Source organism: Balearica regulorum, chromosome 6 (assembly GCF_011004875.1).
Source record: "Balearica regulorum gibbericeps isolate bBalReg1 chromosome 6, bBalReg1.pri, whole genome shotgun sequence".
Classification (NCBI taxonomy): Eukaryota; Metazoa; Chordata; class Aves; order Gruiformes; family Gruidae; genus Balearica; species Balearica regulorum.
In genome coordinates, this window is record NC_046189.1 from 40,535,302 (window position 1) to 40,559,779 (window position 24,478).

At 42.4% G+C, this 24,478-nt stretch overlaps 1 protein-coding gene across 8 annotated transcripts in view; it reads left to right on the top strand.

The window, feature by feature from the left end:
* The window catches only part of MBD5 (methyl-CpG binding domain protein 5), a 144,648-nt gene extending 138,230 nt beyond the window's left edge, over positions 1–6,418 (top strand). For all 8 annotated transcript variants that reach the window (XM_075757275.1, XM_075757277.1, XM_075757272.1 and 5 more), the window contains 2 exons: positions 1,309–1,384; positions 3,716–6,418. In XM_075757275.1, the coding sequence (XP_075613390.1) occupies positions 1,309–1,384; positions 3,716–3,787 (148 nt within the window). In that variant the 3' untranslated portion in view covers positions 3,788–6,418. The remainder of the gene's footprint in view (positions 1–1,308; positions 1,385–3,715) is intronic.
* The last annotated feature ends 18,060 nt before the right edge of the window (positions 6,419–24,478 follow it).

Here is a 24,478-nt window from a genome sequence, read left to right on the forward strand (position 1 = left end):
CTAGTGACCCAGCTGTCCTTGCCAGCTTGGGATGAGCGGTTCTCTTACCTGTCTCTGCCATTATCTTCCCTCGTGGTGCAGACAGCTCTCCTCCTCCTCCCCTCATTCCTGCATCTCCAAAGCCAAGATAACAGAACTTTCTTACTTCCTGAGGATATTGTGATGGATGCTCATAATAACGTCTCTCATCTTCAGGATGATCTCTCTCTCATCTCTTATTCAGCCATTTCTCTTCATGCTCATTACTCATCTAAATGTACCTATTGAGTTGAAAGCATGAATGAACCAGCCTATCTAAATATATATATGTGTATATATATATGCCTGCTTTTAAGCACAGATCCTCAAAAAGCTGTTGATAAACGATGATAACACGTGCTCAGGTACCGTTTGCTAGCTTAAAACTCTCAAGTGTGAACACGGAGGCACAGAAGTATGACCTGTTGTGCAGAGCATGGTGTTCAAGTGGGAAGCTTCGTTAAAGAAATGTACAGAAATCAAAAATGTCACTGTAAAATCAGATGTGTATGGAGCTGCCCAGTAACTTGGGGTAACTTTTGGTTTGGAAGAAGAAAGTCCTCTCCTTACCTTTACTTATAGCCCTCAGTGTGCTGTCATTCCGGGGTAAAACCAGCAATGTCTTAGAGGACTAATACAACCTATTTTCCTCTGACTATTTAAAGTTAGAAGAGACATTTAACTTTGAGCTTTGTGCTTTGGGTAAGAGGAAAACTTTGCAGCTCACGCACTGATTTTTCAAGAAGACGGCAGTGTACTTATTTAGTCCTTCACACAGGTATTGCTGAAATGTAACCACATTTACAGACTAAATGCAGCGTGTAACGTGGAGTGGGAAGCAGGCAGAGGCGAACTGGTGGTAGAGGGTTAGTAAGACTTGAAGACTTTAAGAAAGTCCAGAGTAGCTGGAGTACTCCTGCTCCTGATCAAAACCCGTGAGAGTCTGGCCCTTTGCTAAGGATTTTAAAAAGAAAAGATCACACAAAATGCTACATTACCGTGAAGTACTCTTGCTTTTTATTCATGGGTAATTTGTCTTGTGGATATTGCAACTAACCAAACAACTCATTGAAGTGCTGGCTTTATTTTTTTCTTCTGTAATTACAACACAGGCCTTTAATTTGCATAATACTGCGTACAGGTCTGGTCTTGCTATTTGTGCTATAACAACCTGGGAGGCTCTACAGGTAGTAGAAAATGTCCAATGAGTTAATGTGTTTATTATTAATTTTGTTAAAATTTTTTTTCTGTCACTAGGAATTACTAACAGCATTATTTTTTTGTTCCTAGAAGTGGAAAGCTAAATAACCATTTAGAAGCTGCTATACACGAGGCCATGAGTGAACTAGACAAAATGTCTGGGAATGTAAGTTTCTTTTCACATTGGCAATAATCTCCTCCTTTTCCTGTGTTTCTGCATGTGTGTCAGTTGTAGACTGGGGGTGTTGGTTTGGGTTGCTTTCTAATTTTGTTTCTGTTTTCTTAAATAATGTGGAATTTTCAATATTTCTCCTGCATTAAAAAGCCGTTTGCAATGTCTGATCATTCTGAAAAATGGGAAAAGCTGTAGAATTTTAGTTGTGTTGCCAATGATGTTATTTTTTTACAAAGGTAGATTCCTGGTCATACTTTTACATGTGCAGCCTGATAATATTTGGATCAGTTCCAGTCCCCCTCATATTCCATGAGTTTTCTCTGACTAGTGACACAAAATCAGGCTCATTTGCTCTTCAGTTTGAGTAGCAAGATATTGAAACCACATTTAAAAGTATCATTCTTTTGAATGTAAAACTCTTTGAGTAAAGTTTTCCTCAAGTGAAGTGAAAGATATTGTCATGAAAGGTAAGTTAAAAAGAAATGAGTATTCCTAATATCAAATCTAACAGTGTTCTTTCTGCAGTAATTACACTGTTATTATATAAGCCCAAGATCTTTCTAACATAAAATTTGGTTTATATAAAGTACTCATTTTCATGTTTAAAACATGGTTGTAATTTCATGAAGCACGCTTAGAAATGCAAAAAAGTCTATCACAGCACATGTAACCTCCCATATCTTATCAGTGGTATTATTCAAATTATTACTTATAAAACATTTGAATGCAGAAAAAAAGAGTCCTTTTCCCTGATATTCGATCCCCGTACTGGAGATGCTTGTACATGTGCATATGTAAAAAGAGGAGTAAAAGTTCAGGAGAGCTTCTGGCTTATACAAAACGAAATATATACGGAACTGCAGACTTAGAGCTAGTTTCTGAACCACCAAGAAATATTAAATAAGTTATTCAGTAGCTTTTAATGGCTGCCATAAGTAATAACAAAATCAAATCTTTTGGTTAAACTTCTGAATTTTACAAAATGAGATTGAGTTTTCATTTAAAACGACGTGTGTTTTTCTCTTGCCTTTCGAAGGAAGAGGAGAGCAGGGTCTGATTGTAGGCCTGTTACAAATAAATACGAGATACGTGTTTGACACACGCATCTTCCGTGTTGGTTACACCACCACTTAAATGTTTGCACTGGACCACTCTGCTGATACCTTTTTTTTTTCCTTTTTTTTTTTCCCCCCACTTATAAATCCAGTAATAGTAAAAACTGTATGGTATATGCATTTTAACTATGATATAAACTGGCTCAGGGGAAACTGCTGTAATTGGATTTGCTGATCTAGTTGTTTCGTAATGCAGACAAGCTGATGTACCAGCCTGCATGTCATTACATAGTCTTGATTTATATTTTAATTATCTGGTCACAAAATTTGTGATCAGGTTTTATTTCCATAAAGATTATGATTCCTAGAAACACTCATAGGGAATCAACGACACTCTTCTTAGGGACTTGCATTTTTTTCAGCTACTGCTGTTCAGACATCAGTTCATTTGAAATGAAAAGCATGTGCAAACAAGATAATTAGCTAAAGCACTATTGCTAAGAGCCAGTAAATATGTAGTAAATGTTAGCAGTCTGAAGGAATTCAGGACGGACCCGAAGAAATAATTTAGCACATTTGTTGCTGTTGCCCCGCTGCTGTTTGGAAACTGCAAACCGCTCTTCCCAGAACAGCAGCTCGCTTCCACCGACAGATGGTGGTGGTATTCCGCGCTAGACACGAGCGCCTTCCTCCACGTCTCTCCTTCCAATTAGGTTGTGTTTTTCACGGAGCAGTCAGTGATGAAAAACTGTTTCACACTCAAATTAACCTAGCATTTAGCTTGAAATTGAACATTTCCTTTTAATAATTAGATGAAGACAGAGTTTGCTAAACACAGCTTGTTCCTTCATAATGCTACCGCAGACCTGCATTTGACTTCTTTTTCCCTGTCAGCACTATTTTCTCACCACCTACTTCCTACTTTATTGCTCTTGGCATGATGAGGTATAGAGGTTTGTCTCCGAGAATTTGACATAATTGCAGCTTGGGGTTCAGTTCCAGATTATGTGGTTTCACAATTACTGTAGCTGGTACCTTTCTCCAGCGTAGGAGAGATTTGAGATGTACAGCGGCATCCAGCATCAACCTTTTTTCTCCCCAGTGCCTTAAAGTTCTTGAAGTTCCTTTTAATTCGGGCTTCCGTGTAGACCTGACATAAGAAGAACCGTTTCATAGCAGCACCTCAAGCAATCCTGTAGCTCGTTTATTACTGGTTCGTTACTTTGACCAATATTCTTTGCTAACTTCTTAATATACTTATTTTTAGGTCCACCAAATCCCACAGGGAGACAGACAAGTGAAGCCTCCAAAACCCAAGAGGAGGAAGATCTCTAGATAACATTGAATGTCTTTGTTACTGGTCCAGTACTTATCAAAATGAACGTGCACATAAGTCTATATGTAGGTATTGATATAGACGTGGTTATATCAATATTTATATGAAGACAGATAGATACCATCACAGGGTGCTACGCGGATTAGTGGTACAATATTTTTGATGATTAGGAGGGATAGCGGTTGCTGGATAAGCCAATCAGAAATCTCGAAAGGTTGCAGTAACAATGTCAGATGATTACTGAATTTTTTTTCTATAATACTAAAATTGTGATTATAAGAAATAGTCCAAATGTTTCTGAGAAATTTTCATTGTGTATATAGATAATACAGAATTTCATGGTGATATCTGAAATGTAAATATTGTACAATATTGTCATGTACAAGCGTACCTAATGCACACTTTATCTTTTATTGTACAAAAAATAGTGTACAAAATTCTTTGGTTTCTATTGAGTACACATACAAGAGACTACCAGTGTAAAGTGATAAATAAAAATACAGCCTAAATGCTTTTATATGATAATGTAAAAGATGCTGTTTTTGTATTTAACAGCAGAGAGAAGGCATGATTATGTAATACCTTAATTATGACATACACTTCACGCCACTGAGTGTTCATTGATACTGTCTGTTTGGAATGAACCTTGCCTGGAAGTACTGTACTCCATTTCAGGTCTCTGTAGGAGAGTGCAACCTTGCAGATTCCTAACGGGATGTGGGATCACAGCTCTAATTAATAACTCAAAGGCTGCAACTATTGGTTGCGTTTTTATTTACTTAACTTTTAAAGTAGAATGCTGTAGATTTTATTAAAAAGAAAAAAAGTAGATGGACTATTTTAGTCAACCATTTCTGTAGTTAAAGTTTCATAGCCACCTGATAAATTAAACAGTTTATATCCCCCGTAACGTTGACCCCTCAAAACCCCTAGATTTATTAGCTTAAATTATCTAACGTCATTAACCATCGTGTTTACTTTTAAGGGGGCAGAGGCCCTGCTTTAATAATGTGATCGGTATTGATTACGGTTTGGTCTTGCAGTAGAATGAAAGGGCATGCTCCGCAGCGTTCGTAAAAGGAATTCCAGTATCCATCTCGCAGTATTAAAACAAAAACTTAAGGGTGGCTTACAAAACTATTAGCAACAGTAATTTTTATCAGTATTATGTAACATATCAGATTTATTTTATTTAAAAAGAATTATTTATACCATTAACAGATTCTTATATATATTAATGTGGCTGAAATGTGCAGGTTAAATCTATTAACCAAATTATTTATGTTATATTAAGTGAGAAATGTGAAACATATGTAGAAAAAATTAATACGCTACAGATTTAAAAGTCTAAAGCTATGAGCCATTATAAAATTAACGAACGGAAGTGTAGCACAACATTATTTCCATTTTATTTCATTTTTCTTTTTAACACGGATGGTGGTGATGGTGACGGGAGCAATGACATCCTCTGTCTTCAAGGCTTCCCAAAATAACTCTCAGTTCACCATTCCCGGTCCCGGGGTGGAGTCCGTAACCCCTACCTCTTCGTCCGGGACCACCACTTACCTCAGATTTCCATTTTTTTTTTTCCCCCCCCCCTGCTCCTGAATTCCTGAATCTCACTCTCTAGCTAAGGTCTGGCAGTGATCAGCATCCTGGGAAGCTGGCGGTATCGCCGCTCTCCAGATACCCGGCACTCGGCGCCAGGATCACAAGTCATTGCTCCTCTTCCCATCCGCCTTGCCTAAGTCCCAAACTCCTCTCTCTGAAGGACGTGACCGAGACCAGCCGTCCCCGAGGACGACGGGACCCGGCGGCTTTCCCAGCCTCGGCTCTCGCGTGCCAGAGCACGCAGCACTACCTCTGGGCTCAGCCCTGGGCTTTCTCGTGGCTGGCAAAACGGCTCTCGCTCCTCCTTCCCCCAGCCCGAGGGATCGCAATAGCTACACTGGCTGCAGGGGCCTGGAGGCAGGAGCCCTTCCTTCCGCGGGGTAGGTTCATTTGTCTTCTCTGTAACGCCACCGTCCTCCATGCGAGCTCGCGTGAAGTGATTGATTTTAGTCGTCGTTTTTTTTAAACAAAGAAAAGTGGGTTTTTTTGCTTTTCGGGGACGTAGCTTAGCTCACGTTTTTCCGTTCCGAGTCGCTGTGTTCGTTTCAAGAGTCGATGTTGTCCGTTTTCCACGCCAGCCCGCTTTCCTGCTGTCTGTCCGCACCCGCATGGGTTCTCATTCATCACGACGTGCGTGCGTGTGTGCGTGTGCGAGCGCCTGTCTCGATTTAGTTCCTTTCCCCCTTTGCTTTCTGTCCTAGAACCGAGTTTGTATTGACCGACCCTTCTTTTGGCATTTTAACTAATTAGGTTTGTACTTTCTCACCGATGTATACTTTACATCAGTAGACTATGTAAAGTATTTTTGTGCACTTGATTTCATTGGTTAATAATGGCATTGATGTGGGTGCTAGGAGTAGTTTGTTTCAGTCCATACCAATTTTTTTCTCTTTTAGAGTTTTTATGGTTTCATGTAAGCAGTTAATGTAAATATTGTGAGCATTACAGGTCATGCAGTGTTGTAACATTTTAAAAAATGTTGCACCTACTTTACGATTAAAAAACTGGTCACTCATACTTGAATTTTGCCCATAGAGCCATTTCTTTCTCTTTGCATTAAAGCATAATATACTTTTTTGATGGAGGCCCAACCCTTCTTTCTACCTTATTATTTTTTGTTTAATAAATCTATATTTTTTCTAATAGAAGACTTAAAAATGAAAATTTAAAAAATACTTTTTGCCTACTTTCTAATTTAAGAGAGAATTCCTATATTTAAAAGGTGGAAAAAAAAAAAAAAATACTCCATTGTGGAAAGTGGAACAACACTTTATTTGTCATTAATATGGCACAATCACACGAAACTGAACTGGCTGAGTAAAGCGAGCCCACGACGTCAATCAGTATCTCGGTAGATTAGGGAACTACGTGATTCTCTGAGGATGTAAAGCGTTACATATTCTTGTCTATTTATTTATTTATTTATTATGCTTTCTTTTGCGAAGTGGGTGACAATGTGGTTGAGTCATTCAGATGACATTCAAATTAAAGGAAATATTCCTCTTTCTATTATGGTGCATTTTGTGAACACCATAAAAAAATATTTTCATTTATTTCAATGGATTTTCTTCATATTTTCACTTCAGACAGAAAACGTTTGGCTGGTATCAGCTGCAAAAATAATATCCACATAGTTTAGAAAAAAAAAAAAAAATCCAAAAAACCCACCTCTGATGTCCCAGGTCTATCATCCTCACAGTCTAAGGTTTTAGGGGTTAAAAAGAACTTAAAGGTATTTCCTAAATCAGCTTTGCAGAAGGTTTATGAGTAATGTGATATCCTTTTGGAGTCCCTGAGTTTGATGGTATAGAGGTATTAGAGGGCTCGTGGTGGACTGAATTACCTTAGGACTGCTACCTTTCTTAGCTACAGTTTGTATTTTGCTATGTAGGGTTGTAATGTGAGAATTCCAGAAGAGCAGTAGCATAAAAGTGCTTTTCTATTTTTTAAAAAAACCCATTCTAGTCTTACTAAGAATTAGAGATTTTTTTAATATCAGTTTTGTAATTTTTGATAAAGTTGTCAATATTATGATTAAATCACCAGAAAAAAAAGTCACTGTGATGTTCTCTTCGGGGCAGGGACTATGTCTTCCTATGTATTTGTGAGATGCCACGATGGGACGCCCAGTCTTAAACGGGGCCACGGGCACCGCTGTCAAATTAAATAGCAACCGCCAGCGTTGAGGTTGATTTAAATGCATAAAAGCCAAGAGAATTCACAGTTAAGACCGCAAATCCGATTACCTGTCCTTAGTTTGCCTGCTGTGTCCTCCGTGAAGGTAATGTCATCGGGTGCGACGTCCAACGGGTAAGTGGAGGAAGCCGATGGCTGTTGAAGTTTTTGCTCACAAAACCCAGGACCTTCTCGTCCAAGTCCGACCAGATCCACTCGGTTAACACCGCCCTCATCCCCACCTCTCTCTGCTGTTTTATTTACCGGTACTAACTGAGCCAGTTGACGTTCACCTTTCAAGATTCCCAAAAAACCCGCCATTACCCCAGCGGTTTAAGATTACCGATTTACAAAATCCCAAACACATAAACGCATCATTTACTTCAAAAGTCACTGCAAGCGCAGTTCAAATGGGTCTCAAATTTGTCTACCCCCAGGACACGAGCCCGGGGGCTCCCTGGGGACCCCCGAGCCCGCAGCCCACCGCACCGAGCATTTCTGCGCGCCGCTGGCGTCTCTGCGCCGGCTCGCATGCCCTTGTGCTGTGGAAGAATAGAGGCTGACTGTAACAGAGCAAGCCTGCGCTCCTGTATTTCTTACAATTTTGCTGAAACGCAGAGGTTACATCGGGGGCTGGTTTCGTATTGCTGTAATAAATGCTGCCCGAGCGTACGTACCCCAAAAATTCCCACCAGCCTCTTGCGACCCTGCGTTGCAGGCTGCTATCTAAACTAGCGTGCAAAAAGGAGTACGAACAGTAATATATTATATTTGCTAAGCAGTGGGAAGTCGGGTCTCTGTACATCATTTCTCCCTGCCGGGTTTTACAGTGTATTTATTGGCTGTGAAGACTTAAAAGCCATTTTTGTTGTTGCTTTAAAAAAAAAAAAAATTCCGAGATTTGATTTGAAATATCCCCTGCAAAAGCAAGTTCTGGAGAGATTTCATCTTTCATGTTTTTACCTGCTGTGAGATAAGTATTTGTAATTGAGTGGCATCCCAACACAAGATAAGGGGTTAGGACTTAGAAGAGAAAAAAGACATTCGTATGTATATATATACACACATATATATGAGTTCTTTCTGGAAATTTCTGTTCTGGAGAAGCTGGGAAATGGGAAGAGTTTTGATGTACTCACCCTGGACAAAGCGGAGTGGAGAAGGCAGGGTGAGAGCATCCCCACCTATTCCTGCCTCCAAACCCCAGGAAAGCAGTAGCGTAGGTTGCCGCAAGTCAAAGAAAACAACCGCGCGCCCGCGGTGTCGGCCGGCGCTTTGAAATCACGGGCAGAAACCGACAGCAGCGAGTGGGGGAGCTGGGTCTGAGCCGCAGCTTGAGTCCGGCTTTGAACGGTGCTAAACCAGTTACGATGTGGGATGGGAGGACAAAGTCTGTTACGGCCACATCCGCATCCAGGTCCGGTGGTGCGGAACGTTTGCAGGTAAGTTCTCCTGTGGGCGTTAATGATCTCATTTAGCTAATGATGTTAATAGCTGTTAACTGTCATTTAAAACCAGTGATCGTGAGCGGCCGTACGGACAAGGGAAAATAAGCGTTTTTGCCCTGAGGAAATGTCGGGTACCGAAAGGAAGGTGCAATGCAAAGAAAGAAAAAGTATCCTAAAGATGCGGAAGAATAAATGCTTTGGGTTCAAAAAAACATATATAACTTCTACTCAGCTGATTTCTGATTCACATGTGGCTGGGGGCAGGGGCTGTCGCCGAGTCTGCGCTGTGGGAACCCCCCAGCTGACTGGGGAGCAGCTCAGATGCCTCAGTCGAGGAAAGGGGTTTATAGAAAAGATGGTTTTTAATCCCACTTCAGAAGTTTCCATCTCATCAAATCGCAATCATCTTAGGCCTTTTTGAAAGAGAAGCAATCCTTAACTCCCAGTAGAAATGCCGCTCGTTTTCAGTTCCAGGGAAAGGATTTGTTGCTCCTCTCACTGATTTTTCTCTAGGACGAGAAAAAGTCAGAAAAATAACAAAGTATTGGGGTTTGCCATTGTCTGTTCTCAATGGTGGGAGCTGCTCTCTGCTTCTGAGGAAAAAAGGGAAGATTTACCCCTGAAAAATAAGGGAAAACTTTTTTCCATTCCATTCCAACCAAAAGGAGAATCTGTAGTTCCCTGACCGGGTCTCACACATGTTAAGAGTTTTGGACAAACAAAATAAGAGAGAGGAGAACTTGTAATTCTTCCTCCCAATGTCTCTGCAGAAGGACGTCCACAAATGCCAGCCTGATAGAGGAAAACTCTTGTCCTGGCCACAAAGGTGTCATCACAGCATTAAAAATAGATCTGCCCGTGGCACACACCGCTCTGTTGCCTGATTAATTAACTGTGTGCCAGTCGTCTCAAGCCTGCTCTTCGTTTTCCAGACACTCAAAAATGTATTTTACAAAAAATGAAGTTAATATAAAGGGTGAAATTTTTGGCTTTTGGCATTTCAGGTAACATGATGACGGCCTTTCTCTTCATTTGCTCTTTAAGTTATGAAGACCGTTGTACCCTCTGAGCCAGGTATCGACGTCCTTCTCGCACCCTCTTGATTGGCAGGAACCTCCAAAATTAGTGATACTACAGCAAGGAGCGTCACTGACATCCTCCCCTACTCCAGTTAGTAAACAGAAGATGTTTACGTTCCCATCCCATAGTCCCAGGGCTGCATTGGGTTGCTCTGCAAGGCCTTCTTTTGCCTAATTCAAGCCTGCTCATCTATGTGATATTTTAAGCGGAAGTTGAACTAAAAGCAGTATAAACTACGTAGAATGGAAAAGAGAGTTTTAAACTTAAAACAAAAAACAAACCCCAAAACACGTCGAAAGACTTAGCGGACGCCCGTGTTTTGAGTTTGTGAGTGTTGGTCCATCACGTGAAGGCCTCAGGGGACGGTGCAGAACAGTGCCCTGTCACCAGGTGAGGGAAGCAAGCTTTGTCCACCGGTGAGGGAAAAGAATAAATTAATTCAAAACCTATCAATTTTAATTAAAATTTTAGATTATTTATATTTAAAAAAAAGGTGCAAAACTGTCTGGAACCGTCCAAGGCTGCTCGGCAAGTTTTAGAAGGACGTTCCCCCTAGGAAATCTCTGCGGAGAAGCACCATGGTGCAAAGGTTTTAGGCCTGTCGGTACGCGCGATAGTTGGGAGATGAATTTGTGTTGTGCTGGTTGATCCGTTAGTCTGAATGAATAAACTACGAAAGTGCTCCCTGAGAAAAAGGCAGGAAAGCGGCGGACGGGGGAGGAGAGCCCGCAGGTCCGCACAAGCACCGACGGCGTCTCTCACGATTGCAGAGTACGTGGCAGGAAAAACCTGATACTGCCTAAATCTTTGTCATTAATAACTTGGTTATGATGGAAGGGTTAAAATAGACAAGTGTTAGAATTAAAAACATAAATGCAATTTAAAAAAAAAAAATTTTAAAAATAAGCACAAAATTTAGGAGAATTACGAAAGTAGAAGTGTGGTATTTGCAACCCTGCAACGGGGCACTAACTTTTACAGAAATGGCGTATTGAGTCCTGCTGTAGCACCCGCTTTGACAAGTTTCCATACCCAGGTGTCTCTCCAAACATTTATTACACCTTTATCCTCGGGTCAGAGAGCGGTGGGAGACGGATGGCTGTAAGGGAGGAGGTCTCCATAGCTTGGTGGCAGAGCCCTGACAGCAACCTCGTCTGCGTCCAGACAAAGAGTTAGGTGGAATGAGCTTGTCCTAAAACGAGCTACATGCAGGCATGGAAACACACGGCCAAACTACATGTGATTCTGGTTAAAATACTTGGAATAGTTGTGGGAGAATTAGGCTGAAGCCCAGTAATGGTGCGAATTAAATCTGTACAGAACATTTCTATTATAGGCGAAGAGTTCTTGCTGGGGAAGTTTTCACACGGGTTTAGCTAAGTACATGTTCACGTTTTGCAGAGTAACAACAAAATATCTGTCTTTCTTAGAACTGATCTACTTCTCTAACAGCAGAGCTAATATTACTTAGGAGTATAAGAAAGGCAGCAAAGCACAGCAAGCAACAAACTATGAATTATTCAATGCAAATGTCAAGTTTTAGTAGGGAATGTGGATGTAAATCTTTTTTCGAAAGGCTAAGCGTTGCCATTAAGCAAGTCCATATGACACTACATCTGTTGGCTTTCTTTTATATTTATATCATTTTATTTTTATGTATGGGGAAAAGTATTGGGAATTTCCACATTAGAATTTTAATAACATCATTTCCCCAACTTCTGTTGTCTGTTGATTTAATGTTTGATGAAGGGATGATTTTTCTGGCAGAGGTTAAAGCTGTAACCACATCATTAGCTGCCCAAGCTGAAAGTCTGCAAATGAAAATTTGCTTTTGAGGACAAATTTTACTTTTCCACACATTGAACCCAAGAAGTCAGATAAATTTAACTTCAGAGCATCACCTCCTGATGTGGCACTTTTCAGTGATCTCACACTGGGTATCGTTTTGAGTCGCTCCATAAAGAATTCTTCCACGTGTGCGGGGAGAGAGCAGTCCGGATGGAAATCTGCTTAATCTCCAACTCGAATCGGAAATTGCTGATGTCTCCAAGTTTTGATTTTGCATTTCATTGCTCTTGGCCACGTAAGACACGAGCAATTCCGTCCAATTTGTCCGCTCTCTTCTGTGTTTCTTTATTTCAACATTGTCACGTTTGTCCCCCAGTAGCTGCATTCAGACAAAGCCAGTTTAATTTCTTGCAAAAATGGAGAGCGGTGACGTACGCCAGAAGAGCGAGGAGGTATCCATTACTCTGCAAATGCATGAGAAGCCTGTGCCGGGGGGACTCCTATCTGCTCGATATAATCAATCTTGCCAAGTATTTCTATAGCTCTCATTATCCTGCGTGCCTCCAGGATAAGAAGCTGAGAACAATCGCCCATTGTCAGTTTATGAAGCAACTTTTTCATCTTCTTTCCCCAAAGACTAAATACTTAATTAAGTAAATTAAAATTAATTACGGAATCTGTACAACAGGATGTTATCGCGTCTGTCCCCCAAACTGAGCTCTCTCTGCTCTTCCTGCATGCTCTCCCTTGTCATCACAGAGTCCCAGACTGGTTTGGGTGGGCAGGGACCTCCCAGCCCACCCAGTGCCACCCCTGCCATGGGCAGGGACACCCTCCACTAGCCCAGGTTGCCCAAAGCCCCATCCAACCTGGCCTTGACCACTGCCAGGGAGCCAGGGGCAGCCACAGCTTCTCTGGGCACCCTGTGCCAGGGCCTCAGCACCCTCATCATAAAAAATTTCTTCCTTAGGTCTAGTCTGAACCCACCCTAAGATGGCAGGTGCCCAGCGGAGCAGCTCGGGTGTGTGGGTGGCTTTGTTCAGCAGGTCCCACCTGGAGATGGGGTCTCGCCTGGAGGTGGGGTCCCGCCTGGAGGTGGGAGCGTTCCCATCACCTGGCCAGGGCCTCAGCCTTGTAAAAACATCTCTCTGCATTTAAGGTCAAGTGCTGTGAACCAGCGTGCGTGATTAAAAATACACATTCCTCTTCCAGAGCTGAGGCCAAAAGGCTTTCACTTTTGAAAAGCTCGTTTCATATCAAGCAATACTCAAATATAGAATGGGCAAAGTCCGTTTCTAACAAACCTCAAAGGATCTCTGCATATTTTTTAATGATTTCTTGTGCTTTGTCAGCAAGAGGTTTAAACAGAGCCAAATTCTAAAGGACGCAAATGTTGCATTTCTATTAATTAGTTTTCAGATGAAGATGTCATTAACTATCTACAGTGATCCTCTTATTAACTGTCTGATAAGGGTGACTTAAGTATCTAATAAAATAATGGATTAAATGGCAAGAGTGAATGAAGTGTATCACGAGGATAGTTGAACCTGCAGCAAAATGAACACAATTATTTACCAAATGAAAGTGTAATAGGTTTCTGATTTTGATCTTAAAACTTTTAGGAGATGAACATCTTGAAGATGTCAAGTATTTTTAGAAAAGCAAATGTACCCATTCCACAAGCTGGTCAGAACCGGGAGAAGACGTCTCAGCAGCGTGTGCAAGTACGAGCTGGGCCAGGCCAAGGAGGGACCGTTCCACCCTGGGGGAGGGGGTGGAGAACAAGTAGACAACCAAGAGGGAGCGGTGGGATGGCTGGGAGCGGGGCCTCTCCCCAAAACAGCTACCGACGCACGGCGGCAGCAGCAGCGAGCCCTGCACAGGAGCAGGCACAGAGGCTCTTCTGCTCTTGGCCACCACCCTGCTGCCCCGAGCTGCTGCCTATGGTTAGATCTTGTTTTCCAACAAGGCTCAATGAGAATGAATTAAAGGAGCTGTACAAAGAGCCTCGTGATTCGGATGCTTGCGCTTCAGGGGTGCGTTTGGAGCGGTCGCAGGGAAGTGCAAATACTGGTGGCCGCTGCAGGCTCGCGAGTGTGCGACGGTGTGGGTTTAACCTCTGGGTCTTGTGGGCTTGGGGTATCCAGCGTGCAGCGGTGAAACTGCTGGGGTGCTCGTTACAAAGCTGGGGTCGTAGGGTAAACGATGCTCAGAAAGCAGCAGGCTCCAGGAGAACCGGCAGTGAAGGAGTACGTCCTACAGCACGCACACTAACTCCAAGGAACCTCTCAGTCGCTCTGCAGTAGCAGAGTGGTCCAGGAGCCAGGCTGCTTCGCCGCTCTTCTCACCTGCTGAAAAATTATCACCAGTGGAAGAAAAGATGCTTTTCGTGCTCCCTTCCTTCAGCGCCACGCTGTTCCTGATGGCAGGGAAAGCAGATATTATCACTGCGTTTCAGACATCAGCGTGAATCCCCCCGTGTCCAGCTGTCAGGGCATCGTTGAGGTCATCGGAATGGGTAAAATACTCAGGGTCTTCCCAAAACGTGATTAATAACGTGTGGTATGGAGCTCTAACTAATTTTATGGCCTTTAACTATCAGGCCCACAGAGTTGTTCGTGGGGTTTTTTTAATGATCCTTAAAAGATGGAATGAGATTTCTTCTTGAAAATTTCCACAAGTTAGAGGCCTCCTAAATCTAAGAGGTTTATTTCAACTTTGTTCTTCAATAAAACCAAACCCAGGTAAAGAACACCTCCTGGTCAGAAGTTTGCATTCTCTTCTACTTCTTTCTGGAACCAAAGAATACGTAAAACATCTTGAAGTTTACATTTCTCAGAAAAAGGAAAGTTAGAAAACAAGGCTGCTTTTAAAACCTCCGGTGTTACTGCTGCAGAAAGGCATCGGGGCACTTTGTTTTCAGATAAATAACCATGAATCTAGAAGTCGTCTTGTCTGTCGTGCTCAGAAATAGCTGCTTTTAACAAGAAAATAATTTCTTGACCTGCACGCATGACTTTCTTACCAAGAAATCCACCCAGCAGCGCAGCGTGCGTTACTATCTATTTGTTTAATGCCAAAACAGAGAACCTAGTTTGAGGTTAAAAAAACCCTATGCTTAAAACCAAAACCCCTAGTCCCAAAATCGTGGTGCAAGGGCTCTGCCCGGGGAAAGCCTAAGCCAGCGCTACTAAGCAGAGCATCACGTAATCCTCAGCAGTTTTGAAGCTCCATCAGGCCGTATTTGAGTCTTTCCTCCCGTTGTTCTGATTGGGACATCATCCCACAGTAGCAATCGTCTTCTGATTTCCAACCTACGTTTGCTCAAAGTTTCTTTTCATCCATTTGCTCGTTCCAGCACAGTCGTTCAGCTTCTCTCTCTGGATATTCAATCGCTGCTACGTCTGCAGCCAGCGATCACGTCCCTCCTCAGCTTTCACGCCGCACGCCTCTCATCTCTTTCCATATGATTGTTTCTCCAATCACTTGTTCGTTCTGGCAGCCTTTTGTTGCCACATTAGGTGATCAGTTGTACCTGGTATGTAAGAAGCCGTCTCAGCAGTGTGCTGGAGGATAACACCAGCACGTAGCTGTTTCTCTCCTAAATACCTTGAAATCATCAGAGCCACACGTGGAGCTTGTGCTCGTGTTGGAATCAACTAATGTATATAGCTGGTTGTCCATTGTTCCCAGTTAATTTTATTTTATTAGCCACACTTTTTTTTTTTTTTTAGAACTAGAATTAGTATGTGGCATTTGATTTCAGACTGAAAAGTATTAATACAAAAAAAATTAAGATAAAATTTAACATTGCTGTAGAAGAAGGCACGTAATGCAGAGCTGTGCCGCACGGTTTGTGCCGTGAAGCCCGTAATTAAGGCAGCCACCGGACTGGTGATTGACTTGCTCGTGCTGTTCATATTCCCAGTCCTAGTACAGCGGCAGAAACCCGACATCTCCGTGCAGGAACATGCCCCTCGTTAAGCGTGTGAATTTGCCCTCGGTAACGAGAGAAATATATTTGTAGGCACGTCTTTCAGAACAGCTCCAGCTGGTTCTTAACAAGCTGCGTCGTACGGTCCGTTTTGCCCCTGAGAAACATGGTACGTCTACTTCCCTCATTCACATTTTCCATCTCTGGAGGGCTCCAACTGTCTTTTTGTTCTGAACAGTATCTTTTACACAGCACAGAGCCCTGATCCGAAACTGGATCTGCTGGACACCAAAAGTAATTGGCGATGGTATTTCTCAACCAAAGCCAAATGGACTTGATTTATTTTCTCAGCCATTTGCTTTGTTGTGTGGTTTGTTCAAGTAAAAGCACAATTGGAAAATGAGACGATGCCAATGAGCTGATTTTTGGTCTTGCTTATGTTGCCGGAGGTATTGACTCTACCACATCACAGCCTCTTCTCGCGCTGCCGTCCAGCACTTTACCAGTAGGAGCTTTTCTGCATCGCTTTCTCTAAAGTAGCAATGCCTCATTGTGGTTGATTTTTTTTTTTTTTTTCCTAATTGTCCATTCTGGTTAGTCTGGCACTGAAGAAAACTTGTTCCCTGGTGAGGAGGCTCCCAGCAAAAGCTGAACTCATCTCCTTGAAGCAGACGCTTGCAAGGAAGAATGAGATGACCCAGTGTCGTCTTCCATTTGTCCATTTGCTTGCTAATTCACAGCTAAATCCTCTTTATGGTGGGGAGGTCCTAATTGTCTTCAGCTATAGGGTTTTATGAACCGCAGGAGAAAAATAAGATGTCCCAAGATGGTAGGACTTACAAATCCATAAAGGTTTTTTGGTTGATAAAAGAAATAAAAGTAAAAAACAATACATTTTTTTCAACTTCTGGTGTGTAAATGTTGTAATTCTGAATATAGCATTAAAAATATTGCCTAAATGCTTCTTTTAATTTCCAGAGGACTTTACATCTGGCAGCAACTTGCAATACATTGCAGAATATTCTGGAAAAAAAGAAAGTCTGTCGAAGCTTCATCTTCTACTAGAATGTGATTTAGCAGAAATATTCTGTAACAGATTGAGTTATGTTTTCTTCTAGCACAGTAATTGGCTTCATGTTTCAAAATATGAACCACTACAAATGATGTTTCTCTCATGTATCCAGAGGTATCTCATATTTATATCCCAATAAGCTTATAATATTGAAGAAATATGTTGGGTTTCAGGCCGTGCATGACAGCTGTAGCTCTTTCAATCATTATTATTAAGGAATATTTGCACAAGTTGCCATCTCTGTCATTTTAGAAAAAAAATTTTTGCAATTCTGCAAAACAATTTGCCTCCCTTGATCTCTGCACGCACCATGAAGACTCCACTTATTGAGCTCAGCAAATGTCACTTGTTGACTGCGTATTTCTTCTCGGTTCAGCTGTAAATTAGCTTAGGCAGAAGTTTCACAGAAAATTGGAGTCTTTGTTTTAAGAAAGTTAATTGTTGCTGCAGCTCTGATCTCTTCTGCTTTTATTTCAGACAAATATACGTTCACTGGGTTTGCTGGAATCGATGAGTGAGGGTATATATTGGGACGTGGTGTGGGTTTGAAGTGGGATTTGCTTTGATATTTCTGTACAAATCCATGTGATAGCTCACTGACTCATATAGCTGAAAATAGGTAGTTAACAACCACAGAATTCTTTACAGATTTTTTTTTTTTTCCTTTTCTTGCTTAGCTAGCTGCTCTTCCAAAAAATCCAGGTCATTATTCAAATCTGCGCTTAGATTAAAACTCCAGATAGCATCACTCTTACTCATTGATGAATCACACTAGAGCAAATTTTGGTCCTACTGAACAAACTCTGTGTTGCCTTAGTCATAAGTTTGTTTAGCAAATCACATGTCGGGCTTAAATTAAGCATTTGCTTAAAGCGGATGCTTTTTGAATATATTCTGGAAAGTTTGCGTGTAAGATTTATACTGATTTATATAGATAAGATTTATAATAAAAACTTCTGAAAGCAAAACTAAAGAATGAAAAATTCTGTCCAAGATATGGGCCCCATCTTTAGCCCCAAAACACACCAGTTCAGCTTGCATCATTCGGAGAGAAATAAAATGAGTTACAACCATTAATCATAAGAATATCGCTCTATTCTTTTAGAATACAATTAACTGCTGAAAAACAGGAGTTGCAAGTAAAATGAACCTATTCTAGGCTGTTTCACATTAAGGAAATCCAAATCCTTCTCTTTGCCAGTGACATTAATCCGCCGATAAATACAGTATTTTGCGGCACCGTGAGGCACGGGGCCATCACGCTGAGCTGCAGCACAAGAGCGAAGGCGTCAGAGCGGCGGCGAGATCGCAGAGCCGGGTGCTAGAGGACGGGGAGGCCAGTTCTCAGGCAAGTCCTTCCATACCTGACACAAGCAAATTTCAGGAGCAAAACAGAGAGGAGAAGTAAGGTCGTGGATTAAAATACAAATGGATATTGTTAGCAATACACCTCAATGGACTGCTGCATATACCTGAAATTAAAATTGTTTTCTGAAGTCTATTTCTAAATTAATTTTAAATATTGGCTTTTGGAAGCATTTGGTAAGCAGCAAAACCCCACCGTGGTGCGGCGATGCCAGCCTGGCTGCTGCCACCAACCACTCCTAGGGGAGAGGAGCACGCTCGGCGTCCCCACAGCCTCTGCTCGGTCACTGCTGACAGCAAATAGACCTTTCTCAAATATTTTTTCTATTGCTTGACCCTATCCTTACACCAATATCAAATCTGGACTGCATCTTTTAAGCTATCACCAAATGACTTTTTACATTAACAGGGCCCTTCTGCCCAGCCATGAACGAGGATAAAAGGAATTTACCTGAAATTATCATTTAAAAGCTAAACACGCGTTAGGTAACGTAAATAAAACCATTTCCAAAATTACTTCTCTCAGAACAGAGCACTTGCAAAATTTTATCGAAAGGAAGAGCAGGGACTGAGGTGGTAATGTTCAGATTACAAATCTGGCAGAGGGAAATGGGGTTTGGTTGGATCCATCCATGGCTCCGGCTCCTACACGCCACGTGCAGAAATGTGAAAGTAGAAAGGAACTCTGGAAGTGTATTTGCTAACGGACTGAAGGTATGGTTCAAAGAGAGGAAAAAAATCCTTTAGAATTTAATATATTCAAAGCATATCCTGAATGATGCTGTGTCCGTGGGTATAGGATAAATGCAGAAATGAGATTGGGAGGTTACAGCTAAACCACAGCATGATCCGTCGGAAAAAATATCATCAAATCTTCTGGTGGGGTAGCAGACAAGGGCTCCCCTCTTGTTCTGAGCTGGAGAAAAAGAGAAAGCCTTCATGGAGCTGGTTAAACATGACCAAGTCTCTGCCCACAGTGGAATGAAGACCTGAGGAGCTCTTTGTCAGAAAATTAATAACCCCAACAATGTGCCAAGACCTACGGTTCCTTGTTGTGGTTGTCTTGTCATACGGGGAATCTGTTCCCTTTCAGACTGGTAATAGAGCAGAACAAAACATGTTATTAAAGAGGTGCCAGCAGGAAAGGAAAGCCGCGTACATGGAACCATATCTTCCCAATTTAGAATATTTTCATATGTCGCGGGTGACATATGAGGTCGCTGTTTTATTAATAATCTTTTGAGTCGGTCATCTAGATATCTGAAGTTAGATTGAAACTCATGAGTCTGAAACGCTCCATCATGTAAAAACTCAAGGGTGAACAAGTCAGCTCGTACAAATCTCCCTGCAGGACTGGGAGAGCCCCGTTCTCCCCCGAGAAGAGGGGGTGTTCATTGAACCCCCCGATGGCCAGGAGCCTGGGGAACTGAGCATGTAACGCTGCTGACTTCGGCGGTGCTTTAGCCTGGGTTCTTACCACACATTGACCACAGATGCCACTGAAGACAGAAAATAAAAAAGAAAAGCTTAAACCAGTGGTAACGACTCCCTCAACGGCTGTGAGGAGAAGGTACGTTGCTTCAGCAGCGCTGCGCGTATCGCACTTAAATGCAACTGGTGTGTAACCAAAGGGTAAGACTGATGTCTTATTTTCTGGCCAAACTCAGCTGCATTTTTACTACTTTTCAGAATGGGTAAACCAGACCTGGAGGTACGGAGAGCGTAGGTTTTCCTGATCCGTCGTACGGTTGGTAGGCAGTACCTGCCACTCCTGGGTGGGCAGATCGGAGCTCTACGTCCAGCTACAGCTCACAGGGAGGACTCCAGTAAAAGGCGATCATCTCATCTTGAGTTAAACAAAGTACAGCAAGATGCACCCGCGTCTCGGATACCGCGTGGTAAGGATACGTATTTCCATAAGGCCAAATTCCCTCAGCCACACCTGACAGCGTGAAATCGCTGAGTGGCTGAAAGAAGGAGAATTAGCTAAAAATTAGAGGAAGCTTTAGAACCCTTCAAAACCAAAACAATAATTAATCTTTCTCTCTTCCTGCTTCAAATTCGTCATATAAAAGAATGAAAAAAATTTAAATATTACTTGCTTGTCTGAGTTTTTATGAATATTTTCTATTTCTATTTCAATAGATGTGCTGTTGTGCATATCTATTCTAAAGCGATACTATTAAAAATCTAATGAGGCCTAGGGAAGCCTTTTGTTAAAAGCAGATGATAAGAGAATTCTCCTTAAGCTTAGCTAAGATCCATATTACCTACATTTGGGGAGTAAATCTAAGATTTTACAGAAATATCCCAAAGTTTGATACCAAATCTGTGTGAAAAGATTTTCTAACGTATTTTTCTCCTTCCCCAAGAAATTCAGGAAACTAAACTGATTTGATATTTATGATTGATTTCACGTTAATAAATTTCTGCTTTGAGAGCCTCTAAAAATGCATCGCTAAGGTCTTGGACCCTCTTTTGCCAGTTTTGCATTAGTTGTGTATATGCTAAAAGGTAAAAAAAACCAAAAACAAAAGGCACCTAAGTTATCACAGACAAAGCCATTTAAAACAGATTTTAAAATTGTAGAAGCTGTTTGACACGTCAGGAGCCTCAGTTCCCAGTCCCTGGAGATCAGCATGACTGAGAAGTCAACCTTAGTCACTTCTGAAACTAATGGCATTTGTTGCTAGAGGATCACGGTTGGGTTTGATTTTGCAGGGATTGGGGGGCTGGAGAAAGAAAGGAAGCTTCAGCCTTCAGTGTAAAGCTAACGTGTATCGTGTCTTGAAAACAAGATACATACTCCTGTTTTTTCAAGTTTCACGGTTAGGATTTTTTGATGGAAATATTCTCTCTATTCCCATTTGCCAGTATAAAATAGAGGTAACCTCTGAGAGCCTGAGCAGTTAATTTTCCTTCTGCGTTGCAACACATTTTAGGATCACAGAATAATTGAGATTGGAAGCGGCTCCTGGAGCTCTGCCCCCTACTCGCAGCCAGGCCACGGTGGAAGCGAGGTTAAGTTGCTCTAAGCTTTGTTCAGCAGGTTTTTACATATTTCCCATGGAAAAGATTCCTCAGCTTCTCTGGGACACTGCATCAGTGTTTAACCAAACTTCCTGTGAATTTTTTTTCCTTATGCTGAATCAGTTTCCCTTGTTGCCACTCTTTCCTCCTCCTTTCATGGTGGACCTCCAAGAAGAACCAGCAATCAGATCCCTGCTCAGCCTTCTCTCCCCACGCAGAGCAAACCCAGATTTCTCAGATGTTCCTCGTACATTAGGTGCTCCAGCTCCCAACCATCTTGAAAGCCCTTGGCTTTCAAGGACTTGGCTCCTGTATGTCAAAATTCTCCAGATGGAGCATCACGGTGCAGAATACAGGGGAGGAATCACTTTCATACTTAGTTTGCACTCAAATACATACACTCAGTCTTTCAAATTAACTTCAGCTTGTTACTGCCAACCTCCACTTTGACCTACACAATGTCCACACGAGGATTTTGAACCAGAAATGGGATTTTCCAAGCCACATTTTTTTCTAAAAGAGGAACTGTGGAGGAGTTGGCATGGCTATCAGTGGGTCCATGCAGAAGCTCAGCAGCTCTTCCTGGAAGGGCACCAGGTGGCCCAGCAGAGCAGAAGGATTATGCCTTAGATAGCGTTGCAGCTATTTGAGCTCCTGCAAGCCGGGCACCAGCTGCATTTCATCCTGCCCCACTGAAGCAGTATCGCTGGCAAGAGCTCTTTCACCTGGAGCTTAGCTGTGACTTAGCAGACCTCACCGTATTTCAATATTTAGCTTTGTGGCCAAGAGGAAAAGGGGAGTTACAACACACAGCTGGTGTGACTTCCAGGTGATGAGTTGATGCTGCTGGGCTGACTGGGATATTCCTGGAGACACATTGCTCCTGCTTTTACATTAAAATATTTTTCCTGGGATGTAACTCATGGCTTGAAGAGTTGAGCCATTTGGGCCCTTCAACCTTTCAATATTCTCTTATAAGGTTCATAAATAAAAGGTTTCCTGCCACAATTAGTTTCTCCAGGGGAAGACAGCTACCAGAAAGGCCATCTTAGAGCAAGAAGAAAGGGCTTGTAGAATTCCCGTGAAGTGCTCTGGTAAAGAACAACTTTCCTGACACATCCCAGAACTGCTGGTTCTTGAGATCATGGGGGCAATGCAGCGCAGATCAAATATGGTGACAGGTAGATTAATTTCACTAATTACCACCACAACCTCAGAATAAATCTCCCCCCCGCGCCACGGTGATCCTCAGTGTCAAAGTGTTGTTCCTGTATTGTTCTTCCCCTTACCCAGCACTCCCTCTCTACTTCTTCTGTTAACAGCAATTTAGAATACCCATTTCATTTTCCAAATGATTTTTTTCCTGATTTTGCCACGTGGTATTACATTTTGCTGCAAAGTGGCAAAACAGTACAGGAAAAGCTTGATAATGTTCTTATAACCTTAGGAGGCTACAGTAAACCTGAAGTTTTAAACAAAGAAATTGCCATTGGGCTAAATCTATGCATTTGTTTTTCTGCTTTGACAGTAATATACTTTTTCCTGCTACAACCACCATATAAAATTTTTATTGGCTCAGTGGTGAATATAACAAGAAATTGATTAGAAAGTGTTTTCATTTCCTTTATGGGTTGCTGTGGGTCAGTGGTAGACAATACTTTGCGTGCATTTATTATTATTTATATTTTGAGTACAAGCAGTTCATCAAGTTCCCGAGTGGGTAACATCTCAGAAGAATGGGTACACGAACTATAAAAAAAAATAATCTGTCTTTATATCTCCTATTGCAGTTACGGTAAAAGCATACTGTCTGATAGTTAAGGCGAGAGGGGAAGGTATCTCTTGCTTCATTATATTTTGCTTTTAAGGAAAACTTAAATCTCATTCTTTTTGATGAAAGAAAGCGTAGCCCATCTTGTATTATAGTTTCACTGAGAGGAAAAAGCTTGGTAGCTTACAAATGTATTTTGGATAATCCAGAGAGGTTGGGATTACAGCTCCTTGCAACTCCTAGGCTTTGTGGATCATTTTCTTCTAAAGGATTAACCTGTGACTTCAGGAAAAGCTCACAGAAATATCAAGAAAGATCTGTGCAAAGAAATTCATTAACAACCACCAAATACTTGGGGGGGAAATGGGAATGGATTAATTTGGGCTCCTTGAAAATATAACTATTGTGCTGGCCTTTTGTTCTGGGGTTGCATGGCAAGGTTTTGGTAGCGGGGGGGGGCTACAGGGGTGGCTTCTGTGAGAAGCTGCTAGAAGTTGCCCCCGCGTCCGACAGAGCCAACGCCAGCCGGCTCCAAGACGGACCCGCCGCTGGCCAAGGCCGAGCCCACCAGTGACAGCGGCAGCGCCTCTGGGATAACAGAGATAAGAAGGGGGAAAAAAAAAAAAAAAAAAAAAAAGGGAGCAGCAGCTTTTGCAGCCGGAGAGAGGAGTGAGAAGATGTGAGAAACTCTGCAGACACCAAGGTCAGTGCAGAAGGAGGGGGAGGAGGTGCTCCAGGTGCCGGAGCAGAGATTCCTCATGGAGAAGACCATGGTGAAGCAGGCTGTCCCCCTGCAGCCCATGGAGGTCCATGGTGGAGCAGAGATTCCCCTGCAGCCCGTGGAGGACCCCACGCTGGAGCAGGTGGAGGTACCTGAAGGAGGCTGTGACCCCGTGGGAAGCCCATGCTAGAGATGGTTTGCTGGCAGGACTTGTTACCCCGTGGGGGACCCACGCTGGAACAGTTGGTGAAGAACTGCAGCCCGTGGGAAGGACTCACGTTGGACAAGTTGGTGGAGGACTGCCTGCCGTGGGAGGGCCCCCAGGCTGGAGCAGGGCCGAGTGTGAGGAGTCCTCCCCCTGAGGAGGAAGGAGCAGCAGAGACACCGTGTGAGGAACTGACCACAACCCCCATTCCCCGTCCCCCTGTGCCGCTGGGGGGGGGGGAGAGAAATGGGGAGTAAAGTTTAGGATTTGGGATTATTTCTCATTCCTCTACTTTGTTTTCTTGGTAATAAATTGGATTAATTTTTTTCTAAGTTGAGACTGTTTCGCCCGTGACAGTAACTAGTGAACAATCTCTCTCCATCCTTATCTCAAGCCACGAGCCTGTTGTTGTATTTTCTCTCCCCTGTCCCGTTGAGGATGCACAGTGACAGAGCGGTTTTGGGGCTCTGGCCTCCAGCCAGGGTCAACCCACC